The sequence below is a fragment of the Pezoporus occidentalis genome, unplaced genomic scaffold (genome assembly GCF_034315485.1).
Source record: "Pezoporus occidentalis ecotype Australia unplaced genomic scaffold, CSIRO_AGI_Poc_V1 ctg67, whole genome shotgun sequence".
NCBI lineage: Eukaryota > Metazoa > Chordata > Aves > Psittaciformes > Psittacidae > Pezoporus > Pezoporus occidentalis.
The window spans coordinates 3,292,602-3,312,483 of NW_026916019.1; the positions used below are offsets into that span (position 1 = coordinate 3,292,602).

Genomic DNA, 19,882 nt, shown 5'->3' on the forward strand with positions numbered 1-19,882 from the left:
AGAAGTGCTCATGCCAGATAAGGGAACATAACTCTCCAGATGTAACAAATTGTGCTATAATCAGATAGTTGCGATCAAGTATTCTCTATTCTCTATTGCTGTGAAAGTCTGTCTGCAAGCGCATCTCCATAGCATATTTGAAAAGGAATGCTGGAAAAGACCTCTCTTTAGAGAATATGCCTGCTCACTCCTCAGTAAAATGGATGGAGGATCAGAAATTAAAAAAAAAAAAGACTCACTGTGACTAGCTACAGCGTTTCAGTAATAAATCTATCTAAATTTGGCATGGAACTCCAGGAACCAATTGTCCTAGTTATTTACCCATTCAGTTTTCCTAGATGTTTGTCCCTTGCCTCCATAGTAATTATATACTGTGTGTTTTAAGAACTAGAGGTAGGATTTCAGTAATGACTGGTGGGCTGCACCTCAAATGCTGTGTTAAGTTCTGGGCCCCTTGCTACAAGGGAGACATTGAGGTGCTGGAGCAGACGTAGAGGGACCAGAAAAAGGCAACCAAGCTGGTGAAGGGTCTGGAGAGAAAGTCCTGAGAGGAGCAGCTGAGGAAACTGGGGTTGTTTAGCCTGGGGAAGAGAAGGCTGAGGGGGGACATTAGTGCTCTTTACAGCTACCTGACAGGAGGTTGTAGTGAGGTGGGGGTTGGTCTGTTTTCCCAAGCAGCAAGCAACAGGACAAGAGGTAACAGCTTCCCACTGCACCAGGGGAGGTTTAGACTGGACATTAGGAAAAAATTCACAGGGAGGGTGATGAGGCATTGGAACAGGCTGCCCAGGGAAATGGTGGAATCACTGACCCTGGAAGTGTTCAAAAACCATATAGATGAGGCCCTCAGAGATATGATTTTGTGGTGGTCTTGCCAGTCGTGAGGTAATGGTTGGACTTGATGATCTTATAGCTCTTTTCCAGCCTGGCTTATTCTGTGATTCTGTGGAATTACCAGACCTGTTTTGTGTTGGGAAGAGGTCACATTTACCACATATTTGCTACCCCAAAGATGGCAGTTACTCAAAATTTCTTGTCTAAGATTTTAATAAATAATATCATTGCTAGCTGCATGATGGTCTTTTCTGTGGCAGTGTCTTCCAAAGAAACGTGATGATCTTCCAGGCCAGAGTCTGATTGGACTTTGTTTTGTTATTTGCATCAGTGGACAAAAAAACAATAGTGAATGAAAATGGAAATTTAAAAGCATAACAAAAATTAAATTAGTGTCTGTTGTGTACAGCTGTTTCCTTGCCACAAGACTAGGCCTCTTCCAAATGGAGCATATGTGAGGATAAGAAGCACAGGGAAGTAACTGTGGTTCAAAAACTATAATTATGTACTGAGGTTCATAAGATGTAATAACGGCACAACATTTTTGATTGGAAGGAAAAAAAAAATATAAAAAGGAGCTCAAAGACCCAGATGTAAAAGCTAATTGAACTTCATGGAAAGCATCCTGTTTGGGTGCAATACATTGTTGTTTACATTGTACTTAATAGATTAGGCCAGGAGTTCCTTAAATTTTATTGACGGGAGATCATTTCCTGTATGAGATAGCAGTTCAGAAACTGATTAATGTCCAGGATGCAAACACAGTTTGTGATTTTTATAGCATTTAGAAACCAAACAAATAATAAATGAACCAAAATAATCAAGCAATGTACAGAAACTTCATGGACCACAAATGGGTCACAGACAACTTTCTCTGGCACACCAATATTTTTGCTCTTTCAATACAAAACAGTTTAGTCCTTCAGCACTTGTGTGAAGATGCTAAGTAGAAAGCAGAGAACCATAAAGGCAGAAGTAAAAATGAGTCCCCTGTGAGTTGAAGCTGTTAGTGAAAGTAATGCTATCTTTGCATTTATGGGTTAGCAATAAAATTCCTCTTTGCAGAGGGGTAATTCAAGCTTATGCATTATTTAAGTGTGCTGTCAATGGGGCATGTTTTCATATGCTTTACATTTTAGCAAACATAAAAGCCAAAAGTCATCTTAATACTTAGGGCAATCCTTCTTCCTTTCTTTCTCTGCTTCAGTATGTTGTGTCTAAAATGAAATTGGAAATAGTCGAAGTAGCTGTGGACTCAACACCTGTAGTCAGATGTTAAATGTAAATGCTGGAAGCATCTTTAAAATGACCTCATAAAATGATAACATTTGCTCTGTGTTTAAAGAAGTTGAATTTTCAGATGACAAATTTGCTTCCTTATGAGGCTGTTATCAGAAGGCATTGGTTTATTTTCATCTGTGATTTTCATTTTGGAAGTTATCAATTTGTATCTAATTGGAGGGAGGGAGGCTTTGGTTAATCTTGTTTACATTCAAATGTACGCTTGGATGTTTAATCTAAAGAAAAAACAGGTTGTACAGAATTTGAATCAAATGTTATCTTTAACTTTTAACAAGATTCTTATTTAAAATAGAGAAGAGACAAATTATATCAAGGTAACTGTTGTCACTTTGCCATAAGTCTTATCATTAAGTGCGCTGGTATGGCTAATATGTAAATTCATATGCTGTCTCAAGTCTTCATGAGATGAAGTAGGGTTATTTTATAACAGGTAGTAGCATCTTTGATGGCGATAGCTAAAAAAAAAACCACAGAGTTACTTGAACAATTATCTTTTTTTTTCCTAAATTTTCCATAGCAGTTTGGTCTGTGTGATCTATGAAATGTCTAACATGAGCAGTGTCTAAGCTTTAAAGGTCTGGTTTTTAGTGGTGATTAAGTACCTTCTACTCCTTAATAGTCATCATAAGTCTTAGTGGCTCCTAGTCTTTGAAGATGAAGCTATTTCAGTGTTATCCTCGGGATTTTCTTAACTTCTTTTGTAATATTGTTAGGCATGACTGGCAAGTACAGTTATGTTGTTGCATTTTGCCTCAGGGTGGATGAAATGATGGCTTTGTGCATGGGAGTTACATCAAAATGAAAACAAAATTTTGACAAATCTGTGCTATTCTTGTTTAGGTGGAAAGGACAGAGCAAAATCTCTGCCAAAGTACAGCTGCGTGTATTGCTATGATAGAATATTTTATTTACTGCTCTTCCAATAAAAAATATTTCTTTTAAAAAAAAGCAATATATGATACAATCCATCTAGTGGCATGATATAATCTACCCGACTGGGGACAGGACTAGTGACTGTAATCAAGTAGAAGCAAGTGTTTTTTTGGAAAATCTTAAATGGGATTCTTAGCTATGTAATAACAGAGAGGTGGTTTGTCATACTCACTTCTCCCCTTAATCTTTGTGCATGCATGAAGAAACAGTTTGCTTGTGGTTGTATAATGATTCGGAGGTTGATGATTCAGGATGACAAGCTCCATTCATCCAAATGTTCTGAAGTTCTGACCCTTGACTCTCTGAATAGGTGTAGCGCTCACTAAGTAAGTGTAAGATCATATTCTTTAGCTGCAAGTTTAGGTTTCATGTATGCATACTTATATCCTAATTCTGAAAATGACGGCTGATTTTATTGTGAAGCATGGAGGGTCTGTCTACTCACAGCTCATCGTAGGACTGGAGTCTTTAGGACGGTCAGTCCATCTCTGTGGGAAGCAAAATATATTTCAAGAATATCTTCTCTGTCTCTTTTAGATGATCAATTATTTGTTTAGATTTATGTAAAAGCACTATTAGATCTGGATGCCCATTAAGTAATTAATTTAACACTCTACTGATTGACTAATATGTGTTTTCTCTGTATATGCTGTGTCTCAAGGCCAGGTTGGACAGAGCCTTGGGCTACATGGTCTAGTATGAGGTATCCCTGCCCATGGCAGGGGGATTGGAACTTAATGATCTTAAGGCCCTTTCTAACCCAAACCATTCTATCGTGCTATGAAAACAACTAGGGGAAATCTCCTTGTGTATGAGTGTGAGCATCCCATATATATCTGAATGTTTTTGAAATCAAACTAATTTGGAAAAAAAGGTTTTTAAGATAAAGTCACTAATGGTAAATGGTTTTGCTGCTAATTTCTGCTGCAGGCACTAGGATGACATGCTTTTTTCAGTTTTATACTGAGGTCTCAAGAGATACCGTATTTGTTAAACTGATATTAATTAAAAATGAGAGAGCAAATTGGTAGGTTTAGACTTGATTAGTTTCTTCAGAAAAGCCCAGATAGTTCTAATGTGGAGAGAGGAGTCTAAAACCTCTTTGTTTTCCTTCTACACTCAGTAGCAAAGCAGCCTTTCTGTGAAATTTCTATTTTTTTACTAATTTGGGACTCTCAATTTTTGTTTTCACATCACTGTTGATATGAGTATTCAGATTCAACCTGATACCAGTGCATGCACCTTCATTTGAAGACAGCAAGAGGTGATGATTTGACGTACAGTCTGATGGTCTCTGAGATTATGGTGGGGGAAATAACTGAAGAGTGTTGGATGGTCCTTTAGCTACTTCTGTAAAGAAGTACTGCATTCCAGTGTAGAGTGTGATTTTACTGAAAGCATGCAATGCCTTCAAAAAAGGCCTGATGGTGGGGGATGGTGCATTTCCTGACAGCCATGACAAAATGATTCCAGCTGTTCCTGAGAGGCACCTAATGCTGTGCTGAAAATTGCTGATTTGTATATCTTTAGGATTTAAATGCGGCAATGTCTGTTTTGCAGTGTTGTTTAACTAACTGGTTCTAGTTAAGTGGTTGTTAGCACAACACACAGTTTTGGTAATGCTGTTTTTGTCTGTAATCTTTTAAGGTTGTGCTGGTGAGATGGAATGAACCATTCCAGAAATTAGCAACCTGTGATGCAGATGGAGGAATATTTGTTTGGATACAATACGAAGGCAGATGGTCGGTGGAACTTGTGAATGATCGTGGGGCACAGGTTGGTATGCATGTTTTCTTGCAGTCAAGAGATCTGTCCTCATCAAGTCCTGGGAGGCAAAATAAAGAGGAAGTGGTGCTTTATACATTTGTCGTGGTTTAAACCCAGTCAGGTAATTCGTTCGCTCACTTCCCCCCCCCTTTCTTGCCCTCCCCCTGCTCCCGGAGGGACGGAGAGGAGAATCAAAAAGAATGCAACTCCCACAGGTTGAGATAAGAACAGTTTAGTAACTAAGGTATAACACAAATCACTACTGCTACCACCAATGATAATAATGATAAAGGAAATAACAAGGGAAGAGAATACAACACCTCAGCACCAGCCGACCGATAACTCACCCCCCCCAGCCCGACCAAGCTCCGACCAATACCTCCTCCAACCCTGCAGTCCCCCAGCCCTTCCGGCTAACTCTCAGTTACCTCCTGGGCATGACGTGCTGTGGTATGGAATACCTCTTTGGTCAGTTTGGGTCAGGTGTCCTGTCTCTGCTTCCTCCCGGCTTCCCCTCCTCCCTGGCAGAGCATGAGGCTCACAAAGTCCTTGGCCAAGCCAAAACATCGCTATCAGCTCTGTTCCTGAGCCGAAAGTCAAAACACTGCACTGCACCAGCTACCAAGGAGGAGAAACATGACTGCTACTGCTGAACCCAGGACAACATTTCAAAAAGCACAGGAGAAAATGAAACATTTCTTTTTGAAAACAATATGCAAGAATTGTTACAAAGACACTTTTCAGGGACTGTTGCTTTATCCAATGGCCATGACATCAGAGCTGCACCTGGGCTAATAGTTGCCCTGTCAAGTTCTGTGCAGTGCTTACCTTTTGTTAAAACAACAAAAAAGTCCTATATGGCCCATATATCTATTTTCTTATCTTTGGTATATTAAGGTAAGCGACTTTACATGGAGCCATGATGGGACTCAAGCGCTTATCTCCTATAGAGATGGATTTGTGCTGGTTGGTTCAGTCAGCGGACAGAGACACTGGTCTTCAGAAATAAACTTGGAGAGTCAGATAACCTGTGGCATATGGACTCCAGATGACCAACAGGTAATGGCGCTTTTAGAGGTATTGTGTTGCATTTATGTGCTATAGAATACATCTCTTAAAAGGTTGTTAAGTGGTCACTTTGTAAGAACAGTTTCCCTCAGAACTGGTGCTCCCACAGATAAAAATTTAATTAATTCTTTCATTCTCATTAGGCAGATATGATAATGTACCAAGTTACCTATCATCACTTTTCACCCCGATTCACATGCAGTCTTATTCAAAGTTAGTTGTTTGAGGCAGGAATCTGTATTTCTACCACTAATTTGTTGATACAGCTATCTTGAAACTGCATTTGAGCAGAGATACAGCCTGGACTAGTAAACACCTGACTGGTCGTTTCTGTATACAGCTGTCCAGTCTACACTTGCAGTAAAAGCAGTTCCAGTGACAGATATAGTTATGTTTTGGCTTCACATGAGCAAACGGATCCAACTGATTGAGTGTAAGAGGCACCTCTCAGCCTTATGCAAACAACATAATTCAAAAGAAGGTCATTTTTCCACTGCTGAGCCTAGAAAACTTTATGAACTTTGAAAAATATGGTTAAAAAATCTTTACTGTTTATCTAAAGAAGCATATGATACTGGTCGCATCACCATTTATAGTGGGGCTTCAACTAGCCCATTGATTTCGTGTGTAGATTTTACAATGGCCCTTCGCCATTCACCGTTGAACTTACTGGAATGGTCTTTCCTTCCAAATGCTTGCTGCCAATATGGTTAATGTATGTATAATATACTACTGAAAGAAATTATGGGGATAATAATTTGCAGAGAGGGACTGTGTTATGATCACAACTGGATTATTTTCCGTCCTTCCTTTTACACCACCATGAAAAGGTGCTGGTTCAATATCCAAGGTACCACTGACTTTAATGTAGAATACTATACCATCCAAGATAGAGTTATTTTTGGAATTGCTAGTGGAATAAATAGCACTATTAATATGCATTTTTACAGCAGCATCTCATAATTTTAGAGCTGTGCAAAGAATAATGAATTAATTATTGTAACACTACTCTTTAAAGCCAGGGAGCCTAACTGCCTCTTTTTGAATCTGGGGAAGTGTAAATAAATAATTTACTCAAGATCAAGAGGAAAAGACAAGAACCAGAAGCAGCAGGAGAAACTAAGATCTAATAGCTCTCAGTCCTATGTTTTAAACATGAGGCTACCCCATTTGTGTGATACTCAGTTGTTGCTGCAGTATTTGGAAATATCTTCACTTGAGTGTGTAATTCGGGGTGACCGACTGCCTTTAATTCAATTTAGGCAATATGTTTGTACTTTCTAATCTGGATGCTTCATAAGTGGTTATTCCAGGGAACACTTGTTAGTGTCCAGATAAGCACATTGAAACATAATAGCCTATTCCAGAGTTACAGACTCTACTGCTGACAAACTCACTGAAATAGAGACCAAAATCAGCTAAGAACTTGACGTTGCTCTGCACCATCTTCTAACTATGGGGTTTGCATGTTAAGTGATGAGGGATTTTGGTACTGTTCTCTGGAGTTGGTGCAAAGAAGTGGTCTTCTGAAAAGTGTTTAGATGTATTTGCCTCTGGAGGCACAAGGACATACGATTTACTGAAGCACTAGGTAAGAGACTATGCTCAGTTCAAGCTAGTCAGTCTGGGGCAGGGCGGGGGGGGGTTGGGGATGGACATTGCATATATTACACGCAAATAAGCACATACAGAAATTAATACTCTTACTAACTTACCTCCTGATCTAATTTCTCTGGTGATTTGTAACTGTGCAAGTAAGAACAGAATATTATTCTAGTCTAAAATAGGTTCAGCATCTTCCCTATTGCCTAATGTAAGCTACTTGTCAGTATAGCAAGTGAAAGATAAATGTCAACATTTAAGTTTATATTTTCATACTATTATTTTTGTCACCGCTTTCTGGCACTGTGAAAATTGCTAATAAAAGTATTCCTGGAAAATGTCCCAGGACCTTTTAGCACAACTTGGAAAGTTAAATTTCGAAGGGGAATGTATTGTTCAGTATCAGTTTTCTATCGTCCTGATTAAAGTTTGCTCATTGTAGTCTATTTACCTCACTCTTCAGTTCTCTTAACTTTCTCCCTCAGCCCCCTGCTGCATCCGTCCTCCTCTTCAAGTTTCACCTGCCATCTTTTCTCCTACCTGTCTCTTCAATACCAGTAGGCTATTGCCTCTGACACTCCTCACCACAACTCTGTGGCATCTCTGCCACAGGGGAGGGTAATTTACTACTACGATCTTTCTATTGAAGACAAGAAATGGTTGGAGCTACATTACTGCCAGCCAATTCTGTCTTGTTTGATAGGATGTGTGTGGCCTCTGGGTTTGTGTCCTTGTTATGCATTGGCTCAGACTTCTAAGTAAAGCACCTGAGATAGTGGCTGATGTCACCTGTGGTTGAATCTCCATAGTTAATGCTTCCCAAGGTCTTTTAAGAGCCTAGACATGAGATGAGAACTAGAGAGATGGCCAGGGTGCAGCACAGTCCTGCTGAAACTGAGCATATAGTTGTATCGTTTAACTGATTTGGTACGCACTTTGCCCTGATGAAGTTATTGGCTGATTTTATTAATACTATATGCAAGCGTTCTGCATTTTCCTGTAGGAAGAGAGTGGTATCATTCTTCTTGCAGCTCTGCTGTTTTCAGGATCTCTTGAGTTCTCCTTATCTCCTGGGCACGAACTGATCATGAGTCATAGGACAGTTGATACAACCTGGTTGACTGGAGTGCTTTCTTTCTCAACATCATATGTCATCAGATGATCTTCTTGTAAAGGTCATTGGCAGATTTTTACAGTGGTCAGAACCAGGTCCCGAATCTGGACTTGAAGCTGTGAGCTTCTTTAGCTAGTTGAAGACACAGGCCTTGTGATTGTGTTTCTGCTTATTTAGGCAGAGGACTAGAAGTTCATTTTCTCACTTCAATGTGTGTCTGTAGCTTCCTCATTTAGGTGTTTCCTGCTCCTGTACAGTATAACCAAAGCACATGTCTGGCCAAGGCAGAGAACCTTGTTACACCAATGGCCTCTTGAGGATAATAAGCAAATACACACAACAGGAAGACTCTGCAGGACTGAGTATTTCCTTTCACTGTTTTGAAATGTTGTTTTTTTTAGGGCTACAAGAAGCTGTAGTAGAGCCTACTTCCTCAGGGTCATGTGAAGTATTTTTCTGATGAGAAGACTCACATAGCGTCATGTAGGGATGAGAAGTATGTTTGAGGTGAAATGTAAATTTGAGATATAAGGGAGTGCTGTACCCTGTCTTGAGACAGTTCTGTGGTGTCATTCCACGCCTGTTTCCAAAGAGGGAGTATACATACCAAGTAAACGGAATGACTTCCCAAGTGAGAAGAACTGAAGATTTGGCTTGCCAAAGGGTTTATTTATCATTATACAAGCAACATCAATAAGTAACTGAAGATTTTTCCTAAGCCCACAAGTCATATAAAATATCTTTCTAGTGCTTCGTGTCCCCTCCTGTGCGCTTGCTCAGCTCATAGTGACGTTTTTCTGTCAACATCTGCCTTTGTGCCCTCCTTTTTCTTCTCCCAGATTTTACCTATTGAAGAGGCTTATCTCCATTCACGATGGGGAAAGGCACAGAGTCACAAGAACTGGGTGAAAACTGTAGAGGGGTCTGATTATACTCTTGTTTATTAGGAATATAGTGTAACTCCCTGAACTTCACTGATGTTTCTGTTGTTGTTCCTGTGTGTGAAAAAAAAAAAATCAGAAGGAAATCACTCTTCAATAGCGAGAAGCCTTGATGAAAAAGAAAGAATTTAATTTGTGGATATCCCAAGAGATGCTATTAATCTATATTTGTTCCCTGTATCTTATGTAGTGTAAATTACTAGGCTTTTCTGACAGCTGTAACAACCCATATCTATATTCCCCCCTCCTCTTTCCTGTTGTAAGCTTTTTTTTATGGAAATTCAGGGACTGGCCAGGACATGACAGACTACATGTACATGTGAACTTTGCCCACATGCTTCCTTCTGTTTGCTCTGAAAATAGGCATACAAGCAGTTACCTAATTTGATTTGCATCCTGCTGGGTACAACGTGAATTCCTGTATGTGGTCCCATCACAACATTACATGCATTAGTACTAAGAATGTGTAAATACAGGCCCCCAGTTTCAGCCTGTTCTGTGTCTAATCCTACAAAACTCTGCTCATGGTGGAAGAGAAAAGCAGCACTGTGTTAGGAACAGGTACTGTGTATACTGCTGGGTCTTACAAGATGCTGGAAGAAAACTATGAGACCTGTAGCAGATGAAACCGGTGTGTCAAAACACAGGGGGTGGGAGGTCTTGATGTTGTTTGTTTGCTTGTTTCTTTAATGTTTTGTAGTTTGCAATAGCTGTGCGAGAAGGCAGTTTCTATGCTGTTATTCACTCCTGCTTCCAGCCCTTGCCATCCCTACTCCCCTGGCAACCACAGATGCTTCAGCATCCTTTTATCTGACAGGCACAAGGCAGGTGCAGGCTTCAGCTCCTTCACCCTGCCTGCAGCACCCTGCCGCAGTGCTTCAGGGTGGAGCCCAGGACCAAGAAAGGATTTTTCCCATGAAGAAGGGGATGCATACTACTTTCTATGTTCAACAGTGTAGTTTGATGGGATCTATGTGGTGGTACTGCATTCAGAAATAGTTGTTCTGAACAATTCTAAGATGAAAACAGGGAAGGTAGCCTCACCTAGCTTCCAGAACATGGCTTAAAAATAAGGAATTTGTAAATATTTGGACGTATTGCATCTGTGTGGGCCATGGTGTCATCTTCTCATGTATGTCTTCTCATCACCTGTAGCTCTGAAAGGAGGAGTTAGTGCTTCCATTCACTCTACTGACTCAATCAGGCATGATTCAGGCAGTCTTTGCTATTGTGATAGTCACACTGATCAAGTTTAATTATGCTCAGACATCTAGCTGTGTGGAAAAAAAAATCTTTAACACAGCCTTCTAATGAGTTGACAGAATGATGAAAGGGAGCGACAAACAGGCAACTGGGGCAATATAGGGAAGGCAAATATTTACCTTAATTATTATGAATGGAAGGAAGGATGAAATGAAAAAGAAAATACAGCCTGTTAAATTTGAAAGTGTAAGCAATGGCATTGGTCTTTATTAGAATATTTCTTGTCCCTATGCAGGATCTTTACAGGTTCACATAAAGGAGCCTTTAAAATGCCAGGGAATGTCTGTATTTTTGTGTCTTAACATATAAAAATGCATCCTTTCCCCCCATTAGTTCTGGGTGCAGAGGCTATCAAATTACTTATGTTTACAGTGACTAGGGACACTCAGAATTGCACTGTAAGGTACAGTCTTTGAGGAAGAACTGAAAGACTTTTATTGATGGATGAATTACTCAGATTACTGGAAAAATGGCTAGAGGCTTTTTATAGCATTGAAGAAGTGTCATTAATTAACTAGGCAGCTTATTCAAACCACAAGGGCTGCAGACAATGGTTAAATCTCATGTAAGGATTTTAACATTGCATGCTGCATAATTGAGCAGCACTATTAAAAAGCAAAAAGAGGACGGGAAGGAGACTTCAGTTGTCTTTCAAGATAAATCCAGTTGTTATATAAACCAAACAGATAAACAAAACCCACCACAGTTTAACTGCCTTTAATATTTTGAACTATTTTTAGAAGCATTTCAAACCTTTGTGGCAGACTTGCTATTAAAATTAATGATTTCTGCTTGCTTGTGCTAAGGGTTCTATGAATGTTTACTATCCTATGGTAGACTACCCTTTTATAGATGAAATATGTGGGGCTTTATATATACTTAAAAAGTTTAAATGTTTTTGCATAGAGTTTGTATTCTTGTTTTATATGGTTATACATGCTGTTAGCCAGTAACACTTTGATTTTGTTTTTTGCTTGATGACTTGATTTTTATGATAACACATAATACTGACAGACAGATTTTGTGTGAAAAAGTAATGTGGATTCTAAGTGCTAGTTAACCTTTCTTTTTCCCATCTCTTTTTATTACGTTGTTTTAAAGCTCCATTATGCAGCTATTTCTGAAATAATGGATTTCTCTGTTTTTTTTTTCCCCCTAGTGTCTATATATAGTTTTATTAGCATTGTCTTTCCTTTGCCTTTTTCCTGCATCATTCTGCTGACAGAATGTCGTCCAAGAAGAAGTCAAGAGTTAAATATCACGATGAAGTGTGCCTCTTTTTAGTTGTGCTCTCCTTTTCTCACTAGCAGTGAGCAGCTACACTGCAGATTTCCCTACTCAGAGGAGGACTTTGTAGGCTTATCTTGAGTTTTGGAGAGGGTAGAGAACAAGGGCATTCTCCTTGGAGCCTCAGGGGTTCACCCACAGCTTCAGGAGCTGTGGCATCTCTGCAGATTTATTCCAGACTTGATTATTCCTGCCAGAAATCCTAGCTGATACTGCACAGTTATTGAGGCAGTAATTGGAAGGAGCAAAGCAACAAGGTGATGCTTCAATGTTCTTTCTTCTTCCCACTAGCTTCATCTGTGTCTTGCCTAATCTTTCCCTTGATGCTCTTCATCCAGCCTGTAGAGGCAAGAGACTAAGAGAGCTGATGAGATGGTGCCATTTGTTCCAGTCATGACGGCTGTAACATAGGGGATGTTTATGGGCTGACAGCATCATAGTAGCTCCTGCAGTGTTTCATGTCAACACTGTTTCAGATGAGTCTTGCAAAGAAGTTTTTCCCTTTATGATTCTGTCTGAAAGGAGTAATACAACTGTTTTAATGTTTTGCTTATCCTTGTAGACAGGGTATTTTGATGTTTGTTACTGTGAAAAACAAATGGCTGAATGGATTTCTGCATCCCCCTGGATGCACAGTCTACTAGGACACACAGATCACCTTCAACAGTGTATCTTATAACTCTTCACTTTGATCTGATGTGACACTAAGATAGGTTGCAATATTCTTATGTTAGTGGATCAGAATATGGGGTTTGTTAAGCTCTGCACTCTACCATGTCTTCCCTTCCCTCAAGAAAGGAAGGATGTCAATGGCAGTGACAAACCAGAGGTGGAGGGAGAGCTGAAGACTTGTGCTGATCAGTTAATGTGTCTACTTAGCATTTTTATACCCAATGTTGTTTTGCATTTTTGGGTTGTCAGTGTTTGAGTCAGCAAAGTAAAGATGAGCACAAACAGCAACACGACTAGTCTCTGTGTGTGAAGTGTCAGGAAGAAAGAAGTCGTTTGCCTCTCCTCTAACCTTGCTGGCACTCATACAGAAAGATTTGTTCACATAGCCTGAAGTCCTCAGTTCTTTGGGACAGGAAGTAGTTACTTGAAACTGTGTTTCTGAAAAGCTCTGTGTTAAGCTTTGAGGCAGACAGTAAGAACGAGGTTTTGCAATGCACCTGTGGAAAGCAGCAGCACGTACCTAGGCTACTTTTGAGGCAATGCAGGAAAAAACATGGATCCTCTTGCATGAAGCGGCTCTCTTTATAAGAAGTTGTATGTAAGGTAGGAAAATTGCTTTAATTTTTTTGGTCAGATTTTGCATTGGTCAGGAGAGGGCATGTGAGTGGGACTGGAATTCTTAGAGAGGGAACCCCCCCCGAACTGTTAAGGCTTTACAGCATTTTTCAGAAACAGTCTGTGTTATTCCATTGCCAAAGCCACTTGGCTGAGAAGGCTTCGGCCCCAGGGCCCTTTTGATTCATCCAGAGCTCTGTGGTCTGTTCAGTTCAAAAGAAATACAGCTGCCAGAGTGGCTGATTTAAACTTTATTATCACAGGGACTTGATCCATCAACTTTTTGGGAAGTGTAGTAACACCAGGAGCCAAATGAGGTCTTGAACTTGGATCAGATGTGTTCAAGCCTGAGAACAGTCTGAGACCTTGGTGTAAGGAAGGAGGGTTAAAGTGACTGAATCCAGAGAAGATTTGTGGATTTCTGTGCTGGGTCTTTTCTGGGAAAACAGGGTGGCCAAGTTTCATAGTAAATTGCAGATGAGAGGTGATATTTCTGGAAAGTGATATGACATGATTTTTTGATAAAAAGCAATAGTATGCCAATGGAATGTGGGAGCAATATCTCTTTATTCTCCAAGACCTTTCCCATCAGCATTTCATCCTGTGTGGATTCCACTTGAGCTCTCTGCTCTTTGTCCAGGAGCCAGTTTCTTGTCAGTGTTCAGACGTTGTTGGCAACTGCATTGGCTGAGAAGGGATTAAGCCTTCCCTATCTTACTTGCTTTTAGGAGGATAGTCATTCTTTAATACCTCTTTTGGTAACAGTTTATTAGTCAACCTATCTCCATGTTGACTCAGTTAGATTTGACCTCACCCATTCTTCATATTTCCTGACCAAGCTGAGTTTTCCCTCTCTGCCTGCACCCAAGACTTAGAAGGAGATTGCAGAAGTTGAGAGGCTGGCTTCCATTAGCATATAGCTTAACCCAGGAGCTTCTCAATTTTCTATCATGAAATTCAAAACAGCAAGGACATTGCTTCTAAGCTGCTTTGTGTTGCATTTCCACTGGTCGAGAGTGCAATCCTTGTTGCTAAGGAATACCGTTTTCAATTAAGAAAAAAACCAAACCACAAAACCCAAAAAGAAGCTCTCAGACTTCTGAAACTCTGAAGGAAATTCTAGCTTTAGCAGGCAATATATCTTTCAGGAAATAACTGAAACCTGGCTTGGGAACAATGCAGAAGACTGCCAAGTGTATCAGTTGACTTTTTTGCTCGATTGAGTGGTTGTTGTTAAAACTGACTGCTTTTTCCCACCTAACAGTACCAAACAGTTGTTTTTGTTGCTATATATAATTGGATATATGTGAAGAATATATGTTTTCGTAGATAAGTGTGCACTTTCCTGGCAAAATTTAGTGAGAAAACAGTACCGCTGCTTGAAGAGCATTCCAGAGTACTTCCGCTGTGGGAGCTCACTGATCCACACTTGGAGTCCTGTCCATGTTAAAAGCCACAGATGTTCCTCCAATGTATTTACTTTGTCTTCTTATTTGACGGCTTTGTAATAGTTTTCTAGATCTTATGGACTTTGTAAGAGAGAGAGGGAACAAGCCTGAAAGTAGGTAATTAAACCAGTGCTGCTTTTGAAAGTGTTAATGGCCTCAAATGAGAATTTCACTGCTGTGTACATATACAGTTAGCTGGATGATCTTGTGGTGTATCATCCATGTGTGGGGCTGGTAACTCCTCATGTCCAAAGGAAACAAAGACTTTTCTTAGTTGTTTCAAACATAAAGGCAGTCAAAGAAAACACAGTATTTCCCCCCTGAGCTTGTGTGTGAATTGTGGTGAAGTCTTTTTGTGTTAGTTCAAGAAATCATTTTACAATGGCTGAATTTTTAATGGAAATAAAAGTATTCAGCAGGAGAGCAGCTGTCTCCCTCTTTCTGGTTCTCTCTCTCTTTCTCTTTGTATTTTGAGGTAAAAAGAAGGACAGCCACAAATACCACACTGACAAAAAACAAACTTTCAATTTTTAATGTATTCTAAGAGGCAATTGCTTCAGTGTCTCCTACCTTGTGATGGAGAAACAGTAAGGAATTCAAAATGCTAATATCACAACTAATGGACTGTAAAATGTTGTAACTCAGCCTTTGCAAGACTGGCATTTTTTTTGTTAGGCTAATGAAAGAAAATGTTTAAAGGGAATAATTTTCCACGTATTTCCTATGTTACTAAGCCTATCTCATAAATAGAAGGTTGAGCCATCATTTTGTCCATGAACCAATTTATAGTTCGGTTAATTTTGAATCAGCAGTATAGATTTGTCTATATTAGTATGATGGCATTATGGTGACAACTGTGAAGGCTGTTCCTATCATGAATACTAATGTTTGTCCAGACAGCTAAATCAGGGCAGACAGAACTAATTCAGCTTCCTTGAACTGCTCAGCATCTTCTGACAATGCAAACGCAGTTGGCCTTATTAGCATTTTTGCAGAATGCGATTTCTGAGGTACTGTGATGACTTTGTCATTTGGGGTGAGAAGGGGGAGGAGGCTGAAGGAAAAAGTGTAAGACAGGTCTAAACTTTGAAAAGGGAAATGCCAGTGAAACAGAACATCAGACGAGGTGGCTGCAAACGCAGAGGTGTGCAGAGTAAGTTGTTAGTGGTAGCATTTGCACTACCTGCTACAAGGGCAGCAAGATTTCAGCAGATGTGTGTGCCAAACAGAAAAGATGGAAGAATGTAAAGATATGCTGAAGGAGCAAGGACTGGAAAGTGGGTAGGTGGAAGAGGAGTCCTTCAACTTTGCAAGTGCAACTCCTGTAGGATGATAAAAAATAAGGACATAAGTTTTTGTGAGATCAGTCATGCTTTACTTGGTTACAAGATGCTGGTGAGGTTTCTGCCCTGAGCTACAACTTCACTGTTATGAGACTCCTCACTTAGTCTGAGGAAATTAAAGGGGTGTCCTGGAAAAGGTTAATTTGAAATCAGCAAGCCGCTCTGTCTGACTGGTACATCCAAAGATTATGAAGGATCTTCAATATGAACTTAGCTGCCAGCCTACATAATCACATCTCTGTCCTAGAAGAACAACATTATTTTCCTGCAGTACCTTTAGAAAAGGGTTTCGGAACACTTAAGAAATGCACAAATGAAATTTACATCTGCAGATGTAAGTACTGCAGATACTACATCTGCAGAAATAAACTGCTGCATAAAATAATTACTTTTGTGAGATAGCAACATTTACATCTGCAGTTGTAAACTGGTTAAAGCAAAAACTGAACATGGAATAACAAAACACCTGTAAACTGGGTTGAAAAGACCTAGGTAGGTTGATTCTTCCAGAGGGAGATCATGACTTACTGATCTCAGAAGTCTTTGCATGTGTCATTAAAAGTGATGGCTAGAATAGAATAACCAAAGTGGTGTATGTAGTTCTGAAAGTTGACACATGGCAACACAAATAGGCCCCCCTTAGGATTTCCTGACAGAAATACCTGCATGTGCACTTTAGCATAGTGGAGCCATATCCTCTGCATGAATGATTTGGCAGGTATAGAAACCCCAGCAAATTTAAACTATACATATTTTACTTCTGGTGTTTGGATGGATTAGGAGTGCAGGGAGAACTAGCCAGGAATCAGTCTGCGAAAAGAAAGACTAAGTAGTCAATTTGCATTATTAAGATGGGGACAGTGGATTTGCCTTTATGTTACACTCTGTTTTAAATATTTGTTTATTTATTTATTTATTAAGTTTAAAATACTGCATAAAATAATTACTGTTGTGAGATAGCAACATTTACAAGTGCCGTACAATTATTTGTATGACTCAGGGCTGTAGAAGGCTTGAGTATTTCATGTCCAGTAGAGCTCAGTTTGCTGGACTGGTCCAGTATGCATATTCTAGGAATAAGTAAGAATCACCACAAGCTTGGGTTTCATGGAGAAACAGACACTTGTGTTCCAGGACTGATCCTAACCTTCAGCTCTCGGTATGCTTATAAAACCTGTGTGGGGATTATCCCAGTGCTGTTTATCGGAGTTTTCCCTTCAAAGTATACAACGTCGGGGCACTACTGGAGACTGCTCTGCATTTGTATGACCTTTAGTCAACTACAACTTCACTGAAATTCAGGGTTCCTTATGTTTGATATGTTTTGTAAAGAAATACTGTATTCATGTTGTATAACTGACTCACACTTTGAATGTATTGAGTGATTTAGGTATTTTTTTACCAGACTATGCATAATTCTACATGTGGTAATGTGTGTAAAAACAGATGAAATAATGAACAGTACAAATGGAGAGGAGAGGAGATGAGAACAAAACAAGGGGCCAAAGAATCTCTTCCAAATAAGTACTTGGGATTTTTTTAATTACCATTGTTATTATTTAGGTTTTGTATTCAGGGGATTAAAAAAACACTGTAACTTGTTCACTGACTTTTTCCAACATTCCCTTAGACCTCTTAGATTTGCAAATACCCTCAAAATAATGAATTTAGGCATCTGAAATACCTTTTCATTTCTTCACTGGATCCTTCAGGCATAACCTATGGCTCAACCTTTTTTTCTGAAGGTCAGGAGAGTTTTATTCATCTGGCATAAGTAGTTTGAGTGTGGCATTTATAACTTGAGTAATGTTATGGATAATAATACCATTAGACAGTTTTACAGCTTCAGCAGGAGTTCAGCCAGCAGGACTATCAGCCTGATAAATGCTTTAATCTTAAAAGGTTGTATTGCTACAATAACCCTGAAACTTAAAGCTGCTCCTTGAAACTGTAGCCTGGCTAAAGAGATGAAGGGTGCCCTCTGACATTTCTAGGTTGCTAAAGAGCTCTCAGGTTCCACATGCAGCTGTTCTGATTTGGAAATTACTATAGTACTTCATAGTTTTAAATTAATTGGGGGCAGTTCTACTTAAAAGAATTAACTTTAGATTGAGATGAGACTGAACTCTGGGTAATGAGTCCCAACATTTTGTTCCTACGCAATTATAAAGTGTTTCTACAGGATTTTAGGACTCATACTGCTATTTTTAGAAACAACAGTGAGTTTCATCTCCTCTGTTTAGGTACTTTGCAGTTATAAAACCCCTACATGACTGCTAGAAAAACTAATCTATAGAGTAGGCTGAAAGTGGTGTAAGAAGCTAGCAATGACAACTGGTATGATTTTGGCTTTCTAGAAGAAGTTTGTTTTCTAGAGATCTGAAAGAGTAGTTATGTTCTAAAAGCAGATAGTGAAACGGATGCTTTTAGATCCTGTTCACGGATTATGCATGTTGAGTAGATAAAATAATGAACAGTGTGAAAGGAGGCAGGATGATACAAGTGGAAGAAGAATAGAATAAAGGACCACAAGGGAAGGAAGTGTGAGATGAACACAGGTCAAGTTACAGCTCTTTTATCTAAAAATAGAAATCTGGGGGCTGTAGCGAACTTTAGTGGCTGTTTTAACCCAGCAGCTATTTAACACAAAAATATTTGTAGCATTGTCGTGGTTTAAACCCAGTCAGGTAACTCGTTCGCTCACTTCCCCCCCTTTTCTTGCCCTCCCCCTGCTCTCGGAGGGACGGAGAGGAGAATCGAAAAGAATGCAACTCCCACGGGTTGAGATAAGAACAGTTTAGTAACTAAGGTATAACACAAATCACTACTGCTACCACCAATGATAATAATGATAAAGGAAATAACAAGGGAAGAGAATACATCATCTCACCACCAGCCAACCGATAACTCGCCCCCCCAGCCCGACCAAGCTCTGACCGATACCTCCTCCAACCCTGCAGTCTCCCGGCCCTTCCGGCTAACTCCCAGTTGCATCCTGGGCATGACGTGCTGTGGTATGGAATACCTCTTTGGTCAGTTTGGGTCAGGTGTCCTGTCTCTGCTTCCTCCTGGCTTCCCCTCCTCCCTGGCAGAGCATGAGGCTCACAAAGTCCTTGGCCAAACCAAAACATCGCTTGTTATCAGCTCTGTTCCCGAGCTGAAGGTCAAAACACTGCACTGCACCAGCTACCAAGAAGGGGAAAAATGACTGCTACTGCTGAACCCAGGACAAGCATATAACAATTACAGTTAAAGCAGCCAAATACTGTTTTTCCATCTCTTCTGATGACATGAAACAATTCCATTGATTTTCTTAAGATTATAATGACTTCTCTGGAGTTCCTCTGTTAAACTGCTATTCTAGTTTACAACCTTCTGTGTTTCCTAATATCACTTTAATCATACAAAAAATTTTAGTGCTTCTCGTTTTCAGTAAGACCTTTGAAGCCATGTTCCTTACTGAAACTTTCAAATGTGCAGCCATGACAGCTGCTTCCAAGCTGAGTACTTTTGTGTAAGTGTGATACAATACACAGTCTGAATGCTGCAAGCCTGTCATGACATCTCAGAAGGAAGATAGAAAGGAAGACATCTGACAGCAGAGGTCACCAAGTGTGATTGGAGGCTTTGAGCAACAGCTGTGCAGGGAGATGCTAAATAGGCTATGATTCTTCATCTTGGAGAAGAGATGAC

At 39.8% G+C, this 19,882-nt stretch overlaps 1 protein-coding gene across 10 annotated transcripts in view; it reads left to right on the plus strand.

The window, feature by feature from the left end:
* Positions 1-19,882, plus strand: part of TULP4 (TUB like protein 4) — a 160,955-nt gene that overhangs the window by 104,142 nt on the left and 36,931 nt on the right. For all 10 annotated transcript variants that reach the window (XR_009968918.1, XM_062640787.1, XM_062640792.1 and 7 more), the window contains 2 exons: positions 4,717-4,845; positions 5,734-5,895. Coding sequence is in view for 9 of the 10 variants with exons in the window: in XM_062640787.1 (XP_062496771.1) it covers positions 4,717-4,845; positions 5,734-5,895 (291 nt within the window). In the remaining variant the exon portion in view is untranslated. The remainder of the gene's footprint in view (positions 1-4,716; positions 4,846-5,733; positions 5,896-19,882) is intronic.